Raw genomic sequence first — 25,430 nt, 5'->3', positions numbered from 1 at the left:
TATATATATATATACACACACACACACACACACACACACACACACACACACACACACACACACACACACACACACACACACTATATTACCAAAAGTATTGGGACACTTACCTTTACACGCACATGAACTTTAATGACATCCCAGTCTTAGTCCATAGGGTTAAACATTGAGTTGGCCCATCTTTTGCAGCTATAACAGCTTCAACTCTTCTAGGAAGGCTGTCCACAAGGTTTAGGAGTGTGTTTATGGGAATGTTTGATGAGAGCGGAGACTGTGAGCCTGGCTTTCTAGTCCACATCAGTGGCTGACCTCACAAATGCACTTCTGGAAGAATGGTCAAACATTCCCATAGACACACTCCTAAACCTTGTGGATAGCCTTCCCAGAAGAGTTGAAGCTGTTATAGCTGCAAAGGGTGGGCCAAATCAATATTGAACCCTATGGACTAAGACTGGGATGTCATTAAAGTGGATGTAAACCTGATTCATGAAATTTGACCTAAGCACATATATCTGTAGTGTTTTCTTCTCTCTCTCCAAAGCCCTGAGTCCCATGTCGTTCTGCTGTTTCGTTGCTGTTATCAGCATGATAACTTCTGACAAGTTCTTCGTCAACCAAGATAAAACCAGCCTGAAGTTTGTGTTGAGGGAGGGTGCTATAAATAGATTAGCAGAGAGCTTGTCTTGTCACAGCACAGCTCTGCACATTTCTTCCTTCCTTTGCTTATGTGGAGTGGGGATGTGTGCCTTTCCTCCAATCAGCTGTCTTGGCTGTATGCCAAGAATCCACTCCCAGTGCTGAACAGGAACAGAAAATCTCTAACGGGAGGTGCCCTTTCTAAAGAATATACAAAGATGAAGACAGCGAATATACAACAAAAAAAAATGTAGGGAGATTTGTTTCTTCTCTGTGTATCATCTGAGGCTGTTCACTGCACTGGGTATATGTGAGGGCTTACATCCACTTTAAAGTTAATGTGCGTGTAAAGGCAGGCGTTCCAATACTTTTGGTAATATAGTGAGTGTGTGTGTGTATGTATATCTATATATATCGATATATATAGTATCTGTTTTTGGATATTACTGCAATAAAAAATCCCTTCTCTACAGCCATTCAAAGTGCTGAATTTATAAAGTTTGTCTGACAAATCAGAAAAAGGGGGGGGAGCTGAAAGAGGAACTGCAGTCTGCTAACATAATTTGTAATAAAAACATCTTTGCCATTCTGCAGCTTCCCTCCAACCACTTTGCATATTATTTTATATATATTGTGATTCTGTATTTGCCGAATATTCTGCAACTTAACTGTGGGCAGCTGAAGCTGCCTGTGCACTTCCAGGATTTATACAGACACACAGAGGCACAACTGCAGTTCTGCAGCTCTCATTGGCCTTCTTATGACTTACTCTCACCCTTCCTGGCAAACTCTCCAAAGTGAGAGAGAGCTGTGCATGATGTCATAAGCCTAGGGTAATGACCAGACAAGAAACAGGAAGTGAGCTGTATAAGGTATTTACTGGCAGAAAAAAAAATCTTTTACTATCCAAAGTTAAAACAACAAGGGCAGAGTGAGGAGAGCTCTGAGAGCTTATTGGAGGGAAGAGACACGCACCCCTTCAAAGAGCACACAGGAACAGATCTGAGATTGTCAATTTACGGGAGCTCCCTCCCCTGTCACCTTTTTTCTCTTGGTGTCAGGAAAACTTGTCAGAAATGACTCATGCTGACAGCAGAGGAATGAAGCAGCGGACAGAAATGACAGTGCTCTGGATTGAGACAAGTACACACTATAGAGAGATATGCTTTGTGCATATTTCCTGTCTGAGGTTCACAACCACTCTAACCTTTCTCTCTACAGGTTAGTGAGTTAGGTGCTGGGGGCTCTGCTGTGATTAGGAATCTAAGGATATAGCTGTGGCTGGGGATCGTGTGGACTAAATATAAAACCGCACACAAAATCTACTCCTCAGCACTGAGGTTGCAGGAAGAGCAGAGGAGCACAGAGGGATTAGATCTCATCATCACATGGATTTACTGCAGACGTGTCTCTGGGTGACAGCTGCAGGCAGGAATGACATGAGAAGAGTGCGCTATAACCACAGATGATGATGATCGCCTATCTAAATAAAACATATGATACTCCCTCTACGTCTCCAGATCCCTGGGGCTGTCAGCTGCCACACAACCAAAGCGCTTCTGCCCAATCAGCACTCAGAGCGCCATGCCCACATGGGCGGAACTGTACGGCAGGGCAGCGACGAGACTCAAGTCCCCGCCCCTATCCGGTGACACAGCGTGATGTCACAAAGTGTGTGGGCGTGTCCGGTGCCTCCAGAAGTGCGGATGAGAAGGGTAGCACGAGGGAGAGGATGCGGTCGCTGCTTATTGTGTGTGTGGCCGCTGTGATGTGCCGGCCGGGTACCGGGACCGAAGCCGCCATTGCCGTCACGTTACCTCCGCAGGGCGGGGAGACGGTGAGCCCGGGCCAAGTGTCCGCCTCCAGCCCGGTGTCTCCAGCGGTGGACTCGGTGCTGGCGCTCAGGGCACAGCGTCATAACCTGCTTCTCCTGTTCCAGAGATATGGAGAGAATAACCAGAGCCTCACCGTGTCCGGCTTCCTGCAACTACTCCGCAGTCTGGGGGAGGAGAGGAAGAAGAGCATCGCTATCCACAATCATCATCATCAGGATCCGCATCATCATCATCACCACCACCACCATCATCATCATCACCACCGTCATCATCATCCTCCCAGCCCCAGTCCATGTGAGCAGAGGAGAGAGAAGAGACATGTCACCTCTGGGGAGACCCCAACACACAGAAACCTCACCCTGGGAGCTGAAGTGGAGGTGATCATCCTACTCTTCTATGTAGAATTCCATTGTAGGAATATCTCACCAGATGGACCACCATGATCTTCCACATCTCACACTGCCTACCGACCACAGGTGATCACTCACCAGACACTGCCGCCATTCATAGAATTCATAACCCCTTTTTTTTTTTCAATGAAGGCCTTCTCTAATTGGACAAAGAGGAGATTATGTCATCATCAGCCCCTCCTCTCTGCCTTGTCAAATCAGAGAACACCTTGTATTCATTGAAAAAAAAAAAAAAAAAGGTCTTCCATCAGGCTCTATTCACATTAACACACCTCCAAAGTCACACAATATCTGTGTGACTTTGGAGTGACTTTTGGTGCCATTTTTGATCTGACTTTACACTCTGTTGATTAAAGTTGCACCAAAGTAGTGCAGGCATCTATTCAAATTTGCTGTGATTTTAAAGAAGTGTAACCAAAGCTCATGGATCACAGAAGTGCAAGTCGTTTTGCACTCCTGTGACCCGTTTTCAGCAGACAGCGGGCTGAAGTCTGCTCTCTGTTGACGTCACAGAAGTCGATCCAGGCACTATGTCATCCCAACAATGGAAGTTGGGATCCGCCAGATCCTTGGACCGACACCTAGCTCAGCCTCTCAGGGAGCCACTGAGAGTCTGAGCCGGCTTCCGCCCCCTCCACAGCCAAGCGCTCCAATGAGCGAGGAGGGGGCAGAGCGGAGAGCTGCAGAGTGACAGTCTACGGCTCTCTGCTCAGTAGGGTTGCCACCTTATCCCTTTTAAACCCTAACACACATGAATTACACAGGTTCTGAGTCTAATGCTGATAAGGCAGTGAGTTTAATCACTTGCCTACAGGGCACTTTCACCCCCTTTCCTGACCAGGCCATTTTTCAGCTTTCAGTGCTGTCGCATTTTGAATGACAATTGCGCAGTCCTGCTACAGTGTACCCAAATGAAATTTTTATAATTTTCTTCACACAAATAGATCTTTCTTTTGGTGGTATTTAATCGCTGCTGGGTTTTTTACTAACAAAAAAAAAAAAAAAAAAATTTAAAAGAAAAAAACTTTTTTACTTTGTTTCTGTCAATAAATGTTTTAAATAAGTAATTTTTCCCCTTCACTGGGCACTTGTAGGCTGAACTGGTGGGCATTGATGAGGTGGTACTGATGAGGAGGCACTATTATGCTGCACTGATAGGTGGCCTTGGTAGGTATTGATGGGTGGCATTGATTGGCAGACTTGATAAGCGGCACTGATAGTCATCACTGACTGGCATCACTTTTGGGCACTGATTGGTGGCAATGGTGAGCACTAATTGATGGCACTGATTGGTGACATGGTGGCGCTATATTGTAATCGGGGCACTGATTACATGTTTTGTTGTTCCCTGTGAGGAGATGCTACTGATTGGCTCTCCTCGCCACATAATCTGTCAGTGTGAGGCAAGGTGCGTCAATTACCAGCATCTCTGTGTTTACATGTGATCGGCTGTGATTGGACACAGCCGATCACATGGTTAAAGAACTGTGGACACGGCTCTTTACAGAAATCAGTTGCTAGTATGCGGCCGCGCAAGAATGGCTGTTCTGGGAAGCTGTCATATGCAACATCCCAGACGAGAGCAGCACCGTCCCGTCATCATTTGACGGTGGGTGGGCGGGAAGTAGGTAATTACCACCTTAATCAGCCACAAAACCTGTGTAATATGTGTTCGATTTTAAAGGGATGAGGTGCGTGGCAACCCTACTGCTCAGGGAGTTGTCAGAACTGAGTGATCGGCAATGTTTGATCGCTTGGCTCTCAGTTCAGAGATGCTGGGGGGAAGATGCTGCATCCACCTAGGTAAGTATTAATCTAAAAAAAAAAATAACGCAAACCCATACTTCTCTAAGTCGTACTGATTTGAACGGGTGCCATTGAAAAAAATGGGGTGCGATTTGTCACATGACCAATCGCACAAGTGTTAATGGAGCCTGAATGGCAGCAGTGCTTGGTAAGAGACCACCTCTGCACAATAGGGCAGCCGCTCAGTACAGAAGCAGGAGGATGGTGATCCCTGCAGTGACTGTCAGCTTCCTCAGTGGGCCCTCAGGTATGAAATAGCATACTTGCATTGTGTCTTGCTGGACCGATGTAACTATGAAGTACAGATCATAACTGGAGTTCAGATTTAATTAGCAGTCACAAGATTAGTAGAAAACTTTTTATTTTTTGCCATCTTTGTCTCATTGGGGAGATTTCCCTTCACCTCCTGTCCCATAGACAAGATAGGAAGTGGAGGGAAACACTTTCAAGGGAGGAAATCCCTGGTTGGAACTAGTATCCCCTTTAGAAGATTTCCCCTCTATTCCTTTACTGGTGACAGCATTTTGGGGTTTCCTTTCACCACATCTCAATCATTTGCTTTATACTCCCCCCCCCCCCCCCATGTGAATGCGCTTGTACAGTTACATTTACAGGACAAGCTTTCAGGGTGTACCCCCCCTTTTTTTCCCCTGTTTTTTCTAGATCTTAAAAGAAGGGGATATACCCCCAAAAGCGCTCCCCGGAAATCCTTAAATACGCTCATTAGAAATTTCTTTCCGGCAGGTCTGGATCAAATTTTAGGGGTTTTTGAGTGAAATTGGTTAACTCAAATAATTTCATTCAAAAGCCCCTAAAATTTCATCCAGACCTGCCGTTTGAATGAAATCCAATATTAAAATATGGGATTTATTGACTAAGGCCCCTTTCACACGATCGGACCCTTCAGGTCCGCCTGTCAGTTTTGGAGCGACGGATGTCAGCGGAGACATGTCCGCTGACATCTGACCCGGTCCGATCCGCAAAAAGCAGACGGATGGCCCTACATCCAGATCCATCGCTATCGGATCAGGTGAGATCTGATGAAAACGGACATGCTGTCCATTTTCTTCCAATCCCTCCATAGGCAGCAGCGGCGCCTGACAAGCCCTCCTCGCTCAGTGAGCAGAGAGGGACCTGTCATCCGCCGGCTCAGGAGAGATCTCCCGCTGAGCCGCCAGACCGAGGCGGGCTCCGTGGAAGCGGAGTCCGCCTTGTGTGAATGAGGGCTAAAGCTTGAGACTACAAAATCTGGTGCAGTTATGCATAGAAACCAATCAGCTTTCAGGTTTTATTGTGAAAGCTTAATTGAACAAGCTGAAGTTAGAAGCTGATTGGCTACCAAGCACAGCTGCACCAGATTTTGCACACTCCAGTTTTTGTAAATCAACCCCATGGGGTTGATTTACTAAAACTGAAGTGTGCAAAATCTGGAGCAGGTGTGCATAGAAGCCAATCAGCTTCCAGGTTTTTTTTTTTTTTTTGTTAAAACTTAACTCAACAAGCTGATTGGCTACAATGCGCAGCTGCACCAGACTTTGCACTCTCCAGTTTTTAGTAAATCAACCCCCATGTGTATTTTCCTGAATGAAAGCTTGATTCAGCCCTGGTTCACACTGATGTGATGCAGGAAACGCACATGATTAGCTGCGTTTCCCTATTGCATGCTTTGCAGTTGCACTGTGTCTACACGTTCTGCTGTGGATGTCAACTTTAGATTAACGACAACCTAAAAAAGAGCGCAAAATGCAGTGTGGTTACCAGAATTCCGATGCTGGGGAAAAAAAAAGGTACTGCACCATTTTGGTGCGGATGTGATGCAATTTGAGCCATACGAAATGTATGGCTCAAATCACACCACACAGACATCGCATGTGATGTGCACAGGAATGCGGTGTAGTTCCTGCGTGAATCACATGCGCTGTTTTCTATGCACCAGTGTGAACCTGGGCTCAGTTAGTTTTATCCATTTGAGAAAAATTTCCATCCTGCTGCTCGCATGTGATCACTTGTGTAGTCTGTGTCCAGGGCCGATCATCAGAGGTAATCACCCCATGAGTGGCTGTGATTAGCTGCGGGAGTTGTCATCCTCGCATTGCTTTTGATGAGGAAGCTGCCCACAGCTAATTGCCAGGCACTCCCTCTGGGTCTAGCATGTAATTGATAATGGCCCTATTCACAGCTGTGAACGGGACCTTGTTCTGGTGAAAAACGTAACATTTTTGGATTTTCCATCACTTGCTGTCTCAGTGATAATTGGAACCAGGATAACTGGGATGTAAATTCAATAAGCAGGGACATGGCAATAAATAGGTGGCAGAGGTTCCCATCCTTTCCTAGTCTATCTAAAACAAAAAAAAGTGGCTATACATACACATCTTGTGATTTTTGGTTTGTCATAATTTGGTGGTATGCAGTGGTTAGTCTATTACAGCTTTTTTCAACCAGGGTGCCTTGAGGTTTGTTCAGGGGTGCCTCAGCAAAATGCCTAAATAATTGCCCCAAAATTGTATGCAAGGTGGCGAATGGAGGAAGCCTGCCTTTTTTTAATTACACAAAGCTACAGGTTATCATTGTGCACCATTACAACCCTCTAGCTGCTGACCTGCTAACGACCAATGACATCATCAGTTCAGGAGGAGGTCAGTTGCCTGCATAGCATGCTTGTTTGACCTTTCCCTGCCTCTCTCCATCAGTTTTGGGATCACATTAGCTGAGTGATGGAGAATAACTGAGGAAGGGAAACATTGGAATACTAGTCAGTACCAACTTGCATCCCTAACGTTTGGGTGTCCTATGTGTGTGGATGTTGCTGCATTACGTAAAACTATTAGACGGTCCATAATTTTAAAGGTTGGCTCGAGAGAGTCCATAACAACAGTTTTTTTTCTAGAAAATTACTTAGAACCCCCAAACATTATACTTTTTTTTTTTTTTTCCTAATGGCAGTCGTTACAATACTTTCTATCACACCGTGTTTGCGCGGCGGTCTTACAAGCGCACTTTTTTGGAAAAAGTACACTTTTTTGAATTAAAAAATAAGAAAACAGTAAAGTTAGCTCAACTTGAATTTTTTTTAATGTTGTGAAAGATAATGTTACGCCGAGTAAATTGATACCCAACATGTCACGCTTCAAAATTGCGCCTGCTTGTGGAATGGCAACAAACTTTTACCCTTAAAAATCTCCATAAGTGAGGTTTAAAAAAATTCTACAGGTTGCATGCTTTGAGTTAGAGGAGGTCTAGGGCTATAATTATTGCTCTCGCTTTACCAATTGCGGCGATACCTCATATGTGTGGTTTTCATATGCGGGCGCTGCTCACGTATGCGTTCGCTTCTGCATGCAAGCTCGGCGGGTCGGGGCACGCTTAAAAATTTTTTTTTTTCTTCCTTTACCTTTTTGATTTTATACTGTTCTTTTTTTTAAAAAAATTGTCACTTTTATATCCCTTGTAATAGAAAAAAGCATGACAGGACATCTTAAATATGAGATCTGGGGTCAAAAAGACGTTAGATCTCATATTTACACATTAAAATGCAATAAAAATAAATACAATTTTGTAATTTAAAAAAAATGGCCCTTTAAGAGCTATGTGCAGAAGTGACGTTTTGACGTCGCTTCTGCCCTGCAATGGTATGGAGATGCGTGGGGGCCATCTTTCCCTCACTCTTCTCCTTACCCAGCAAGGAAGAGGATCCGATTGCTTCTCACGCCACCGATGAGTGATCTTGCGGCGGATTATCGGAAACCGGACTGCCGGCTGAAGAAGAGGATACTGGGGTTATGGCAGCTAGCTGCTGCCATAACAACAATATTCCTCTTCAAAGTTAGGACATATATCGACATGCGGCGGTCCGGAAGTGGTTAAAAAAAAAAAAAGACAAGTGTAACAAAATATTGTAACGTATTTGTTAAAGGGGTTGTAAATCTATGTGTTTTTTCACCTTCTGCATCCTATGCAGAAGGTGAAAAAACACCTGGCAGTGACCAGCCCCCCTGTTTTACTTACTTGAGCCCTAGAACTTGACCCACGGGGATGCGCTGTCTCTCTGCGTGGGGTTCTCGGCTCCTGATTGGATAGATTGATAGCAGCGCAGCCATTGGCTGCTGTCAATCAAATCCAATGACGCAGGCGCTGGGGGGGTGGGGCCGAGTCCTGCATTCAGCCCCTATGGACGCCGAACGCTGGACTCGGGAGCGCGCCTGCAAGGTAACCCCCCCCCCCCCGCTTTTTCTAGGGGATTATCTGATGTGGGGAAGAGCTGCCGAGGGACCCCAGAAGATGAGGTTTGGGGCCACTCTGTGTAAAACGAACTGCACAGTGGAGGTAAGTATGATATGTTTGTTATTTAAAAAATAAAAAAACAAAACAAAAACCCCTTACAATCACTTAATCCTATTATAGTTCCCTCTGTTATATAACCTTAGGCTCCCCAGTGGATGTCCTTTATAAAAAATATGCTGTATAATACCTTATCTCAGAGTGCCACTTGGTGCTCGCGTGACTGTCTGCTGGTCTCCTCTCCCGGTCTGATAGCTGCAGGGGGAGGTGCTGGGTATCCCCACTGACGTCAGTCGAGGCGAAGAGGAGGAAACCAGTGGGTAGACACGTGAGCGGTGCACTGAAATTGGGTATTATACAGCATATTTTTACAAATGATATCCACTGGGGACCTTAATGTTCTGTAAACAGAGGGAACTATAATAGGAAAACACTGTTATTTTGAGAACAAGAGGGGAGGATCATGGCGTGGACAGAGCTGACAGGCAAGGAGGGGAGGGGGGGGGGGGAGGACGCAGAGAGCAGGGCTGTGGATGAAGGAGGCACGTAAACTGATCACGGCGTCAGGGCTCAGCAGCCATGATAAATCGTGGTCAGTTTACATAGGGGAGGGCAGAAACTGGCAGGGATCAGCCAGGTTTTTTAGGTGATACAACGGGCCAAATTACACAGCACAAGCAGTCAGTCAAATTCTATGAGGAGGGAATGGGGCACAGGGCCGTGTCGCGCTGTGTGTGTGTCTATGGGCCCACACAGCCTTCCTCAGAAGTGCTCCTTCATGTGCCACCATAGGAAGCTATAGTGGCACAAATGAGAAGAGACACATCAGAGAATGCTGGCAGTGGACCCCAGAAGAGGAAAATCGGGGACGCTCTGTGCAATATCTTTGCACAGTGCAGGTAAGTATAACATCTTTCTTATTTTAGATGAAGGGGAAAAAAAAAAAGTGAGCCTTTACAACCACATTAAAGAGGATCTTCACTGCCCCACAAGTTTAGTTTGTTTTTAAACTCCCCTGTTATGGTGGATTGTCGTCAATTCACATACTTTGTTGTCCTGGTGCCCAGTAGTTCCAGCGTTGTCCTGGTGTGATCTGCTTTGACAGCCCAGGGACCTGCATCACCATCTTAGCCGGCTGCCTCTTCTGTATTCAGGGAGCAGGCCCATTGTAACATACCGGCTACCCCCACAGCCTCAGTGTGTCTCACTCACAGATATGTCAGGAGTAGGGATTATCTCAGATGGGTTCAGACATGAGTCCAAACCCGCCTGAACTATCCTGCCAGGAAGCTGTCAAAAAGGACAGCCAATCCTAGGCAGCAGAGGGATGCCCCGCCCTGCAGCCACATGTATACAAGGGGTATGTATATATGCAACCAGTCAGGTAGACTGTATGGGGCTCCGTGATTTCTAACAGAAGCCCTGGGTACTTTTACAGCTTGTCATACACTATGCAATCTGACTGTACTGCACACTTGACCCTTTCAATTTTTTACCAAACAGACAGACCCCTTTACTACATAGCTGATGAGAGATTTAAAGATTGTACAATCACCTTATATAGTGTTTGGTCTTCTTAAAGTGATATTAAAGTCTTTCTTTTTTATTATTTATTTAAAAATAACAAACATGTTGTACTTACCTGCTCTGTGTAGTGGTTTTGCACAGAGCACTCCAGATCCTCCTCTTCTCAGGTCCCTCGCCGGTGCTCCTGACCCCTCCCTCCTGCCGAGTGCTCCCACAACAAGCAACTTGCTATAGGGGCGCTGAGCCATGCCGCTGCTATGTGTGTCCATTCAGACATGGAGCCATGACTTGACCCCGGCCCTCTCTCCTCATTGGCTCACTGCAACATCGCTGGATCGAGATGGGGCTCAGGCAAGTATTAATGGGGCTGAGGGGGGCTGCTGCACACAGGTTTTTTTTATTTTAATGCATAGAATGCATTAGGATAAAAAAACTTCCTGCCCTTAGAACCACTTTAAGATTTATTTCCTGATTTTGCTACAAAGACACTACATATGTGAAATTAATCTCCTTGCTCCTTGGAATACATTGGAATTGTACCGAAATCTCCTCCTGGGACACCTAGTGCATGCCTGCAGTTGTATTGAGGCACAGATGCTTCTCTGATATTATCATTGCACGTGCTTTCAGAATAAATTCTGATGGTGCCGACTACATAAACCTCTCACGTCATTTTGGAGGCTTTCTGCTTGTTCAGCTACATTCCCTAGTCACCATGGGGACTTAGCTTCTTGAATTAGTCTGCCTTTCATGTGTGTTCTGTGAAAATGTTTTTTTTTTTTTTTTTTTTTTTTCCTTATTCACTTTTTTGCTGCCTTTTTTTAAAGCAGAGAGTATATATGTGTGTATAAAGATGATACATTTTTCTTCACCTTTCCTTCTATATGAATTAGAAATGTTGTTATTCCAGTCCCCAAATGATCTATTTAAATTCACTTTGAATTGAATGTAATATTTATCTTATATTCTTGTAGTGTTTAAATGCCTCACGTCTGCTGACTTTGCATGGGATGGACATGCAGATGCTTCTTGATGTAGATGAGTTTCGATTTATCTGCCCAGCTATTATTAATCAAATCGACAGAAAGTCCTGCTTAATTAATGCTCCAGAGGAATCTCCTGAAGAAGCTATGGCTGGAAACAACCAAGGTGTATATTCTGTGAAAGTAGGTAAGTAGCTGGAGTATATCACAGAGATACGTAACCTTAAAGATTTCTTGTTTCAGGAAGAAAATGGTAAGAAAAAAAGGCCATGGTGAACAGCTGGCAAAGAACTCCTGGAATGTATACACTTTTACAAATGTGCTGGCTTATAAGAGGTTAAGTCCAAAGAGGCATATGCCACCTCTTGGACTTATCTCTTTAAGCCCCCTTTCACACAGGCGTTTTTCAGGCGCTTTAGCGCTAAAAATAGCGCCTGAAAAATGCCTCATCTGCAATCCGTGTGAAAGCCCGAGTGCTTTCGCACTGGGGCGCTGAGCTGGCGGGATGTAAAAAAAAAGTCCTGCAAGCAGCTTCATTGAGGCGCTTTAGGAGCGGTGGGCCCCTGCCCATTAAAATGGGCAGCGCAGCCGAAGCGCCTGCAAAGCACCTCGGCAGTAGCTCTTTGCAGACACTTTTAACCCTTTATTTGGCCGCTAGCGGGGGTTAAAAGTGCCCTGCTAGCGCCCAAAAAGCGCATCTAAAACAACAGTAAAGCGCCACTAAAACTAGTGGTGCTTTACCGCAGATGCCCCTGTGCTTTTAGTGGGAAAGGGCTCTAAAGGAGTTGTAAAGGCAGAAGGTTTTTATGCATTAAGAGAAAAAGCCTTTTGTATGTAGCAATCTCCCCAGCACCCCCTAATACTTACCTGAGCCCCATCTCTGTCCAGCCGTGTTCCTCGGCCATCCGGGACTCTCCTCCTGATTTGCTTAGATGCAGCAGTGGCACTATTGGCTCCCACAGCTGTCAATCAGTCAGTTAGCAAATCAGAGGATAGAGGGGGTGGTGCCAAATGGCAGCTTTGTGTCTGAATGGACACACAGAGCTGCAGCTTGGCTCAGGTGCCCCCATAGCAATCTGCTTGCTCTGGGGGAGCTCGACAGGTGGGAGGGGCCAGGAGCAGCAAAGAGGGACATGAGAAGAGGAGGACCCAGGCTGCTCTGTGCAAATCCACTGCACATAGAAGGTAAGTATAACATTTTTGTTTTTTTTATAAAAATGAGACTTTACAATCACTTTAATTTACAAAGTACAGCTATTGCAACACTCCCGGCGCTCTGACAGCAGATGCAGTTCTGCTTCACAGCAGCGGCTCTGCCTGCCCCTTCCCTCTGCCCCGTCCATTTACAGCATACTTTGTATGTTCTGAATGGGTTTTCATAATACAAAGTGCTCTGTGACTGGATGGGAAGAGAAGAGGGGCAGACAAAGCGGCTACAAAGGACTCTGCAGCTGCAGGATTGGAGACCTTGAAGGTCCAGTGTTTGAGTGCCGGTGTCTTGCCGAGAAAGTTCCCTCGGCGGATAAGGACCCCCCCTGTACTGCGCAGGCGCAGCACGAACTACTATGAGCCACCGAAGATAGCCGAAGCTCAAAATGTTCAATCAGCTGTACACGGTGCCTGCGCCCTAGGTCCGGGTTCAAGCCCCACCATCCAAGTGGACCTAGAGGGGGAATAAAAAAGAGCCGAGCGAAGCAAGGCCGTGCCCGGAGCGTGGCGAGCGAAGCGTGGCGAGCGAAGCGAGCCCGCGTGGGGCCCTCTTACAGGCACAGTGTACAGCTAATTTTCAACTATTCGCCTTCGGCTATTTCCGCCGGATCCTACTGCGTAGGCGCAGCGCCTGCGCAGTAGAGGGGGGTACTTATCCGCTGAGCGGAACTTTCTCAGCAGAACACCGGAAGCATAGTAATAGCTGTACCTCTGGCACTCTGTAAAAGTGTAAATTGTACATGAGAGATAAGTCCATGAAGTGGCATACGCCTCACTGGACTTAACTCCCTAAAAGCAAGCCCATGTATAAGCACATACATTCATGGAGTTCTTCAACAATTAAAAAAAAAAAAAAAAAAAAAAAAACACTGGTTTATAAGCTCTTTCACTTAAAGTATAACTTGAGCTCTGTAAATGAATGATGTGGCTGTGTAGGCAGAACCACATACAGCCGCAATGATTTCTAATCTGACAGCTGCCATGGGGTGACGAACCCCTGCATGCTGTAAGAAGAGGATGGGGTGTCCGTCTGGCACCATGTTACATCTAATTCTAATATTGGTGTTCACATGTAACATGGTCTTAAAGGTGGAGTAAGACTTTTAAGCTAAAATATTTTCTTTCATTTTGGATAACGTAGGAAAGGTTTAAAACCGCTGCCAGTTGTTTTTTTTTTTTTTTTGTTTTGTTTTTTTGCCGTCTGTTTCCTTTAGGGAAGGGTACCTTTCACTTCCTGTCCTATAGACTCAACAGAAAGTGAGAGGATATCTTTCCAATTTAAGGAAGCCATTGGAAGATTTCCCCTTCATTCTTGTTCTGGTAACAACTCAAATTTTTGTATTTTACATTTGTTTTTATTTCTGGTGACTAGAACGGTTCTATTAAATCTTTCTAGCAGGAAGACGGACTGCAATAAGAACTTGACAGTTGATCCAATTCCTTTACCACCTAATAAAAAAAAAAAAAAAACCTACAAGTCCTGTCTGTACTGCAGCAGACGGTGTTGTAATTTTCAATGGAAGGCAAATGTGTTGATCACTGCACTCATATTTTATTGATGCTTCCTCCAGCTCTCTGATTCTATACAGACATAGAGCTGTAGGAAGAGTCTACAGACTCTACAATGCCAGTGCAATGTCTTGCAGGCTCATTTTGCAAAAATAATAAATGCACATTTTTTGCTGCAAATATTAGTGCATTTATTTATTTAGCCTTTTAACCTCTTGTCCTTACCTGCTTCTCACCTTTTTGATTTGCTCTCCTAGTGCTCCATTCAGTGTTTGAGTCAAAGGAATTACCTGGTTCTTTTCAGTGTAGAGGAGTATGTGACTTGCTCCAAGTGACAGCTCTGGGCCAATCAGCATTGACACATGCGGAAATCTATAGTCTGTGAAAAATTACGACTTCAGCAACTCATAACTTAAACAGTGCTTTCTTTAAGATCCTGGTGACTAAACGCAGTGTTAAAGAGGTATAAAGAAGATGCATATAGGCTGCTTAGGGTGTCTACATTAAAGGGCTAGGCGCACAGTGGAATAGTGGTTATCGCTTCTATCTTGCAGCGCTGAGTTCCCCATTTTGAATCCTCTCTATCTGCATGGAGTTTGCATGTTCTATGCGGGTATCCGACCCAGCTTAATTGGCTCCTGTCCCAAATGACTGTGTGTATGCGTGTGAGATGTGAATGTACAGTATGTAAAGCACTGCATACATTTTTGGCACTGTATAAATACTTGTAATATATTGTATAAAATAAAACCGAAATAAGTGAAACAGTTGCTTTGCCTTGCATGGGCAAAGCCATGTTCACTTTAAGCTGTAGTAATTGGTAATTTTAATAGTTGAATATGTGATATTTGTTTCAAAATTAGTGTGTATTTTTGGACCTGCTAATCTATTTCTTCTTTTTTTTTTTTTTTTTTTTTTTTCTCTACAGCATGGGTTGGTGGCTTTATATCAATTACTGTTATAAGTGTGTTGTCATTGCTGGGTATCATTCTGGTTCCTCTGATGAATAAAGTGTTCTTCAAATTTCTGCTAAGTTTCCTGGTGGCGCTGGCAGTGGGCACTTTAAGCGGGGATGCATTTTTACATCTACTTCCACATGTAAGTAATTTTAAACCTTTAGTAAATCATGTTTTGTGGCTGAATGACTGTTTACTACGAAAAAATGCAGTAGCTCTTGGGTATAATTGATGCAGCTACTTTTGACCATGATTAACCCCTTTACTCTCACCAACATATGTCATGCGTCTGTGTGGTGGGGGAGTTTTACACACACTGCAGCGGGTGTAAATCTGGAAAGCCTACTGTCATCTGCTAGCTGGAAGCATTCCTCCCTTGTTGCCCAGGCTTCGTGCGCCAATCAGTAGACCCGGGACCAACATAGAGGGTACTGCCAGGTAGAGGGCATTGACACTTGGACGGAACATATAAAATATGACTTCCGGGTGTCACTTTGCCCTGCCAGTATCTGCTCTGGATTTGTTTCATTGAAGGACAGATGAGACATAAGACCCCTGATGTCTCATCAAAGAGAACCTGTCACCAAAAAAAAAACTCACATGGGTGATTTTTTTTTTTTTGCCTCTTAAATGAAAAAAAAAAAAATTGAAGTTACACCCAAGCACTTAAAATCCCCATCGCCACATGCTCGTACGTATGAATTTATATGCACGTGCTTGTGGGGCCTAAACATGAAAACCTCAATTACAGTACATGTCACTGTGCACACTGGAGTGAGAACAATTCTGGGTCCTTATTCATGGTTCACTCGACCTGCAAGGGCTTTTAAGGCATCACCTATGGAAAATATATGGTACCGAAATGGTATTAAAGTTTGTCGTTAATCTCATGGTGCCCGCAATTTAAAAGCTTGACATGTTGCGTATCTAACTCAGCGCAACCTCATGTTTTAGACCCCATTCACACTGGGGTGGTTTTTAGGCGCTTTAGCGCTTGAAATAGCCTCTGCAAAGCACCTGAAACCTGCCACCCATTCCAGTGTGTCTTTTCATACTGGGGTGGTGCGCTTGTGGGACGTTCTGAAAAGTCCTGCAAGCAGCATCTTTGGGGTGGGTTGGGAGCGCTGTATTTAGCACTCCTAAAATGCCCTGCCCATTAGAATGAATCGGCTGTGCTTTCAAAGCATTCTCTTGTGTACTTCCTGGGCTGTTATGCATTTTGGTTACTTGGTCATGTGTATACCGAGTTTAGTGTTGGTTTGTGCGTGTCTGTGGTAATGTTTTGTCATTACTAGGTCTTGGTTTAAATATTTGGTTCTAAAAAAAAGTGTCTCCAAAATGAGAAAATGTATGGGTATTGGGTATTTGGGTACTACTGACTAAAGAAAAAAAGGATGTACTGAAATAGGGGGGTAAGTTATCTGGGATGGGGATGTGCTGAGATGGTAGGAGAATAGGTTTCTTCAGTAGGGATGCGCTATGATGAGGGGTGGAGAGGGATGCACTGAATGGTATAAGTTTACCAGGTAACAATCTGCTGTGATAAAGTGGGTGAGCTGACAAGGAAGGGTTATACTGCAGTGAAGTTCTAGGTTTGTTGGAGGGGGTAAGCTGTGTTGGGAAAGTGAGTTGGATGGTGATGAGTGGGGGGGAGATTAGCTGGGAGGGATGAGAAAACTTTCATACAGTGTCATGAAAAACTATTTGCCCCTTCAAATTTCCCCAATTACTGACAAACTTGAGGGTTGTTTGTTTTACTTAATGTGGAACTTTATGAAAGAAAAAGGGCAAATGGGCAGGACTTTAATTCAGAAGAGACCTACAATGTCTCTCCTGCATTAACATTCCATTACCTGCCTGTATTCCCTGTACACTAAGCTGTACACGTAATGCCAAGTTTAATTAATGTTTGTGCATGCCCGGGAGTGATGTCTTCTTGGCCTGGCCAATGAAAATGGCTGAAGATCGGTACCCAGAAGCTGATGCGGCTGAGGATGACAGCAGCCATCAGGGAGCTTTGGGAGTCCACAGCACTCGATAGAAGGTGAGTAGTCTAGTTCTGCTTTAACTCCTTCAGATCCGCGCTATAGCCGAATGACGGCTAAAGCGCGGATCTGCTTTGCTGGGAGTACATCTATTGATGTCCTCCCCTTTGCAGGCTCGCCACGCCATTGAGACTCAGGTGATCACAGATCCGAGTAAGGGGCCGATCCCCTGAGAGCATGAGGAGAAAAAAAAGCCGATCACCGGCTTGTTTGCAGGGACATCGGTCCCGAAGAGGAACAGCATGTTATGTGCCCACCAGTACTGCCTGCCAGTACCACAAATCAGTGGCAAAAATCAGTGCCCACGTTGCTTAAGTGCCAGCAATCGGTGCCACCTATCAATGCCCACCAGTGGTGCCCATCAGTGCCACCTAGCAGTGGTGCCCATCAGTGCCACCTAGCAGTGGTGCCCATCAGTCCCGCCTCATCAGCATACATTAATGAAGGAGAAAAACTACCCGTTTGCAAAATTTATTAACAAAATATAAAACGGTTTTGTATTATTTTTTTTTAAAATCGGTCTTTGGTTTTTTATTTTTTGTTAAAAAAAAAGAGGTGATCAAATGCCACCTAAAGAAAGCTCTATTTGTGGGGAAAAAATTGATAAAAATTTAATTTGGGTACAGTGTTGTATGACCACACAATTGTCATTCAAAGAGTGACAGCGCTAAAAGCTGAAAATTGGTCTGGGCAGGAGGGGGGTTTAGGTGTCCAGTAAGCAAGTGGTTAAGGTTGGATTCATACCATGTCTGATGCATGTAGCTCACGTTGAAGCATGTTGAATGCACTTTAGTTAAAACCTAATTTTGTAATACATAGCACTGCATTGATTTGAATTTTTATTTTTTTAAACGCATTGCAGGTTTCATTCACAGCCAGAGCAAAAATACATTATTCTTCTTTCCTTAACATACCGTATAAACTTGAGTATAAGTCGACCAGAATAAAAGCCAAGGCACCTAATTTTACCACAAAAAACTGGGAAAACTTATTGACTCGAGTATAAGCCTAGGGTGTCCACCTGCAAACCCTCACTGTGCCCATGCCTCACTGTGCCCAAACTTCCTACCTCATCTCTGGCACTGTGTCCATCTGCAGCCTTACGATCTCCCGGCGCTGTGACATGCAGTCAGTGGCCATGCAGTGTACCAAAGCGCTGCCTCCTCCTCGTCCTTGTCCGTGACGGAACACTGACTTGGTTTCCCAGCAGTGAGTCAGTGCCCAGCCTATCACGGACGAGGAGAAGGCGGGGCTTTGTTACACTGCACGGCCGTCGACTAAGCAGCAGATTCGACAGAGACTCAAGTATAAGCCGGGGGGGGGGGGGTATTTTCAGCACAAAAAATGTGGTTTTCAGGCTCTTACATGCCTGAAAAGCTCACGATTTACGTTAAAATCAATGAATGCTTTGACACTGGGGCAGTGGGCTGGCAGGGCGGTGAAAAAATGCCCCTTTCCATTGAAATTAATGGAAAGCTCTTCAAAAGTGCCTGACAAGCTCTTCAAAAGCGCTCAAATGTTTTACTGGCAATTTAGAAGCACCTCAGTGTGAAAGGGGCCTAAATGTAGCATGTTCCATTTCTGTAAAACACACACCAACAAACGCACCTAAGATAAGGAGCTTAGCGCTAAGTTTACTGATGTTGATACCAAGAGCAAAAAAATGCCCATTTGAGATCGATACTGATGTGAAGTTTTGCAAAGAACTCAAGATACTTTATCGTACATTTCAGTTCACAGGGGATCTTCATATCCATTTTAAGTTATGCAGCTACCTTCTGGTGACCAGACACTGGCAAAAAAGACAGGAAATCCCGTGCTAGGCATAACCCCTCTCATCAAGGCAAAGCTTCAGTGTGTGTGTGTGTGTGTGTGTGTGTGTGTTTTTGTTTTTTTTTGTTTTTTTTTTTGCAAGAGTGAGTACAATCAGCGGTCAGAATTCAGCCTTGGCAGTCCCTTTTCAGAGACTGATTGTTCTACATTTCTTGGTGCGTGCCTTTGTGCAAGGTATCACGCATATTGTTCCACCCATTAAGACCCATGGGACCTCAACTTTGTATTTTCAAACAAATCTGTTTTAACCTATCCAGGATAATCTTTTAGGTTCAGCTCACACCACCACATTTTTTGATGCATTCCGGTGCGTTTTTCATGCACTTTTGCCTTGTTCCAGTGCAGTTCTTTGCAGAAAAAATGCAGCGTATTCTTACTTTTGTTGACTGTAATGGAACGCATTGCAATGGTTTGAACTTTGCCATTGAAATCCATGTAACCTACTGTCCATGCATTTTTGATGCAGAAAAAACGCACTGGAATGCATATGGTGTGAATCAGCCCTCAGTCCGGACTCGGAAAGGAATTTGTCTGGTTGCCATTACTTCAGCTCTAAGCAGTTTGGAATTGGAGTAGAAAGAGATGTCTGGTGCTTAGAAGAGGGAGGGTATAAGTGTTAGGCACAAAGCATGCAGATGGGGCCAAAGAAGAAAAAAATAAAAAATCAGGGTGGGGCAATATAACTTGAACCAAATAAAACCATCATAACCAATAAGAAGTCCAGCTTTAGTCATATATTGTGATGGAGGGCAAAAGCAATGGAAGTGACATAGTAATAACATGCAAAGGACACTCAACAAACTACTTAAAGTGATTGTAAATGATTAAGAGCAACAATTTTGAAAAAATATTTTGTACATTTTGCTATAATAACTATCCCCCACAAAAAAATGTCTTCATCAGTTTAGGCCGATATGTATTCTACATATTTTTGGTAAAAAAAATAAATAAAAACACGCCATAAACGTATATTGATTGGTTTGTGCAAAAGTTATAGTGTAAGAAAAAAAAATTTATATATATATAATTTAGTAATGGTGGTGATCTGCTATTTTTATCGGGGCTGCAACATTGCATCGGACACTTTTTTGGGCCATTGACGTTTTATACAGCGATCAGAGCTAAAAAATAGCCACTGATTTATGTATAAATGTCACTGGCAGGGAAGGATTTACCACTAGGGGGTGATCAAGGGGTTAACTGGGTTCCCTCCTTTGTATTCTAACTGTGGGGGGGAGGGGACTGACTAGAGGAGGAGAGAGATCATTGTTCCTACTTAGTAGGAACACATGATCTCTCTTCTCTCCCCTGACAGAACCCGGGATTTGTGTGTTTACACATACAGATCCCGGTTCTCGCTCTGTCACGAGCGATCGTGGGTGCCTTGCTTTCATCATGCCCGCCGGGCATGCACATCCGCTCCGGGGACGCGCTGCGGGCGTGCTCGCCTGCTACAGCGTCTTAAAGAGCCGACATACAGCTACGATGGCTCGTGCAGCTGTTCCAACCTGCTGCAGTATAACTGCTAATTGTGAAAAACCTTCTGTAGTGCTGAAGCCCCCCATTTTACTTACCTGAACGCTGTCTTTCTCCAACGGGGAACGAGCACCCCAGATCTAGCTGGTGTCATGTCCTTATTGGATAGATTGATAGCAGCGCAGCCATTGGCTCCCGCTGCTGTCAATCAAATCTAATGACGAGGGGCGGGGCTGAGTCCTGCTTTCTGTGTGACTACACGCAAAAGCATGACTTGGGAGCGCGCCCGCACAGGTGTCCACCAAGGAGAGCGCTTCTCCAACGTGGACACCCAATGCGGAGAGGAGCTACCAGCGCAGATCAGGGCCACTCTGTGCAAAATCGACTGCACAGTGGAGGTAAGTATGACATGTATTTTTTTTTTTTTTTAATAACAGAGGGTTTACAACTCCGACTAAAAATGCTGCTGTCTGTTGTGCCTCCTGTACTCATTCCTCCAGAGTTGTCTCACTAATGCAGGAGGCATGTTACTGGCCAGAATATCAGGTGAAAACAAAGGGGGGAGGGCGGCGCAAAGATAAGAAAAAAAACGTATGCAGCCATCACATCTAATAGCTGGTTCAGGATCACGTGTGTGTGTGTGTGTGTGTGTGTGTGTGTGTGTGTGTGTGTTTATATATTATAATCTATCCTGTAAAGCAGAAACACCAATCCATGTTTTCCTCTAGTAAAAGCACCTCCCCCCACTACACTGAAACATTAGCTACACACACAGTTAACCCTATGATAGTCCCTGATGTTAATCCCTGCCAGTGTCAATAGTACAGTGACAGTGTATATTTTTAGCACTGATAAGGCTCCGTTCACAGCTAGGCGTATGGGGGGCGGCAATCACGGTAAAATTGTGCAAATAGAATTGCGGGATGACTGTTGCCCAAAAGAAGCTCATATCTCGTGATTTGCCGCTATTGCGAATCGCAGCAATGCTGCCTGTGTTTCAAAATGCAGAGATGTGAACGTAGCCTAAGTTGCTGATCACCGTCTTTACTAGTAAAAAAATAAATACAAATATCCCATAGTTTGTGGACGCCATACCTTTTGCGGAAACCGATCAATATACGCTTTTTTGGAATTTTTTTTTTTACCAAATATATTTCACAGAATAAATTGGTCTAAATTGACAATTTTTTTTTTTTTTTTTTGATGTGTTCTACAGCAGAAAGTAAAAATGTTTGTATTTATTTATTTTCAAAATTGTCATTTCTTTGTTTATAGTGCAAAAAATAAAAAACGCAGAGGTGATCAAATGCCACCAAAAGAAAGGTGTGTGTGTGTGTGTGACATCAATTTTATTTGAGTACAACATCGCACGACTGCACAGTCGTCAGTTAAAACTAACGCAGTGCCTAGTCAAGAAGGGGGGGTAAATCTTCCGGAGGTCAAGTGGTTATTACCGCTTTAACTTTAGCTTTCCAGTCAAGTATGATAATGCCACGTTCCTGTTTCCACAACCAGTTTTTAATAGGTGTGGAGCCAAACTATTGGTTTTGCTTATTAAATTTGCAGTAAAATAGTGTTTTCCATTGCTTGCATATCTCTAACTGGTTTTACAGGATTCCAAGTAAGAACACCAACATATGAGCAACACTGTAAAACATCCACATTTTCATTGCGATTCTGCAAAATGAGCTGGAAAACCTTGTCAGTCAATGCTCCTTGAGGGCAGTTTCGCAAATTGTTCTCAACAAAAATATCAGCTAAACTACGATCTGTTTCTGAAAATATGTAGTCCTTCTGTAAGGCTGCTTTCACACTGGGGGATCAGTGGCGTCGGCGGTAGAGCGCCGCTGTTTTTTAGCGGCACTTTACCTTCGTTTTTGCGGAGGTTTTTGGCCGCTGGCGGGGGGCGCTTTTAAGCCCCACTAGCGGCCGAAAAAGGGTTAAAACGACCGATTCAGCGTCGCTGCCCATTCATTTCAATGGGCAGGAGCGGTGTATACACCACTCCTTCACTGCTCCAAGGATGCTGTTTGCTGGAGTTGTTTTAACGTCCTGCCCGCGCAACGCCTCAGTGTGAAAACACTCGGGCTTTCACACTGAGACTGCAGGGGAGCTGTTTTTCAGGCGCTTTACAGGTGCTATTTATAGCCCAAAAGCGCCTGAAAAACATCTGTGTGAAAGGGGTCTAATGGTTTGACTTTTTATATAGTTCATAGTAGGTGAGGTTGAAAAAAGACACAAGTCCATTAAGTCCAACCTATGTGTGTGATTATATGTCAGTATTACATTGTATACCCCTGTATTTTGTGGTCGTTCAGGTGCTTATCTAATAGTTTTTTGAAACGATCGATGCTCCCCGCTGAGACCACCGCCTGTGGAAGGGAATTCCACACCCTTGCTGCTCTTACAGTAAAGAACCCTCTACACAGTTTATGGTTAAACCTCTTTTCTTCTAATTTTAATGAGTGGCCACAAGTCTTGTTAAACTCCCTTCCGCAAAAAAGTTTTATCCCTATTGTGGGGTCACCAGTAGAGGTCGACCGATATATCGGCCGATATTTGGTGTTTTTTTTTACTTAATCGGCATCAGCCGATTGTGCTGATAAAAAAGGCCGATTGTAACTTCAGCTGTGACTTGCAAATGACTTCTGTAATAGAGTCAATGCAAGTTGCCTGAAAGTTATCTTCTCTCCTCCTGGGCAGCCTGCCAAGTCTGATAAGAAGATATATTGTATCTCTTCAAGTTTTTTTATCAATAGACTGAACTCCGTGTAGGAATTCTCAGTTTAACCATTTAAAGACTAAATCTTTTCTGACACTTGTTGCTTACAGGTAAAAATCCTGTATTTTCTGCTAGAAAATCACTTAGAACCCCCAAACATTATATATATATTTTTTTTAGCAGAGACCCTAGGGAATAAAATAGCGGTTGTTGCAATATTTTATGTCACGCGGTATTTGCGCAGCGGTCTTTCAAACGCAATTTTTTTTAAAAAAAATACAGTAATGAATTTAAAAAAAAAACTAAGCAGTAAAGTTAGCCCATTTTTTTTTTCGTCCAAAAGTTTTGATTACCTGTTTTTGTGTATTTAATATTTAAGATAGGTTTTTTTTTTTTTTTTTTTTTTTTTTTCTAAATTATACATACAAGTGAACTGATTGGAGGTTTGTTTTGTTTAATGTTTAAATGTAAAAAATTTTCTGTATCACTTAAGGTTGCTTTCACACTGGAGCGGGCATGCGTTGACGGTAAAATGCTGCTAGTTTTAGCGGCGCTTTACCGTCATTTTAGAGGCACTATTCGGCTGCTAGCGGGGCGCTTATAACCCAGCTAGCGGCCGAGGAAGGGGTTAAATGCGCCCCTGAAGCGCCGCTGCCAAAACGCTTTGCAGGCGCTTCGGCAGCGGTGCGCATTCATTTCAATGGGCAGGAGTGATGGTATACACCGCTCCAAAGATGCCGTTTGCAGGACTTTTTTTTACATCCTGCCAGCGCATCGCCTCAGTGTGAAAGCACTCAGGATATCACACTGAGACTGCAGGGGAGCCGTTTTACAGGCACTTTACAGGCGCTCTTTTTAGCCCAAAAGCGCCTGAAAAACACCCCAGTGTGAAAGGGGTCTAACTGTTAGATTTTATGAGATGAAGGGAAATCGGCCAAATATATCGGCCCAAAAAAAATCGGCATCACATATCAGAATCGGCCACCGCGATTTCTAAATATCGGCATCGGCCAGAGAAAAACCCATATCAGTCGACCTCTAGTCACCAGTATGGTATTTGTAAATTGGAATCATATCCCCTCTCAAGCGTCTCTTCTCCAGAGAGAATAAGTTCAGTGCTCGCAACCTTTCCTCATAACTAATATCCTCCAGACCCTTTTTATTAGCTTTGTTGCCCTTCTTTGTACTCACTCCATTTCCAGTACATCCTTCCTGAGGACTGGTGCCCAGAACTGGACAGCATACTGTGTGGCTGGACCAGAGTCTTGTAGAGCAGGAGAATTATCACTTTATCTCTGGAGTTGATCCCCTTTTTTAATGCATGCCAATATTCTGTTTGCTTTGTTAGCAGCAGTTTGGAATTGCATACCATAGCTGAGCCTATCATCTACAAGGACCCCCAGGTCCTTTTCCATCCTAGATTCCCCCAGAGGTTCTCCCCCCAGTGAGTAGATTGCATTCATATTTTTGCCACTCAAATGCATTATTTTACATTTTTCTACATTAACCACTTACCGACCGGCTCCTGTACATATACATCGGCACTTTGAAGATGGATATCTCGGTAACGGCAGCAGCTGCTGCCACAACCGAGGTATCTATCTCTTCAGGTCTCTTCAGGAGCCGGTCGTGTTTATGTTAATGGTGGTCTCTGCAGCGGATTCGCCGCGAGATCACTGTTATTGGTGCCGGGAGAGGGCCCCCCTCCCGCCGTTCTCCCGCGCCCTCCGGCGGAGGCGATCGGGACCTGTCTGTGACCTGGTATGGAGACGAGTGAGGCTAAGATGGCCCCTACCCATCTCCATACCATAGCAGGGTGGAAGCAAAATCATAACGTCACTTCCACCCATACGTCTTAAAGGGCCATTTTTTTCAGTAATTTTTTTCAAGTGACAATTTATTTATTTTTTTTTTTTTATTGCATTTTAGTCCAAATATGAGATCTGAGGACTTTTTGACCCCAGATCTCATATTTAAGAGGACCTGTCATGCTTTTTTTATTACAAGGAATGTTCACATTCCTTGTAATAGGAATAAAAGTGACCCACATTTAAAAAAAAAAAAAAAAAAGTGAAAAAATAAGTAAAATCAAGTAAAATAAATTAAAAAAAAAATTTTTTTTTAAAGCGCCCCATCCCGACGAGCATGCAACCTATAGAATTTTTTAAACGTCGCCTATGGAGATTTTTAAGGGTAATAGTT

At 44.1% G+C, this 25,430-nt stretch overlaps 1 protein-coding gene across 1 annotated transcript in view; it reads left to right on the top strand.

Annotated features, from left to right (window-relative positions):
* The first annotated feature begins 2,271 nt into the window (after positions 1–2,271).
* Positions 2,272–25,430, top strand: part of SLC39A6 (solute carrier family 39 member 6) — a 115,382-nt gene continuing 92,223 nt past the window's right edge. The window contains exons 1-3 of the mRNA XM_073630826.1: positions 2,272–2,848; positions 11,470–11,665; positions 15,125–15,294. Of these exons, the coding sequence (XP_073486927.1) occupies positions 2,369–2,848; positions 11,470–11,665; positions 15,125–15,294 (846 nt within the window). The 5' untranslated portion in view covers positions 2,272–2,368. The remainder of the gene's footprint in view (positions 2,849–11,469; positions 11,666–15,124; positions 15,295–25,430) is intronic.

This window comes from Aquarana catesbeiana, linkage group LG05 (genome assembly GCF_042186555.1).
Source record: "Aquarana catesbeiana isolate 2022-GZ linkage group LG05, ASM4218655v1, whole genome shotgun sequence".
Classification (NCBI taxonomy): domain Eukaryota; kingdom Metazoa; phylum Chordata; class Amphibia; order Anura; family Ranidae; genus Aquarana; species Aquarana catesbeiana.
This window is presented reverse-complemented; position numbering and strand designations above follow the sequence as displayed.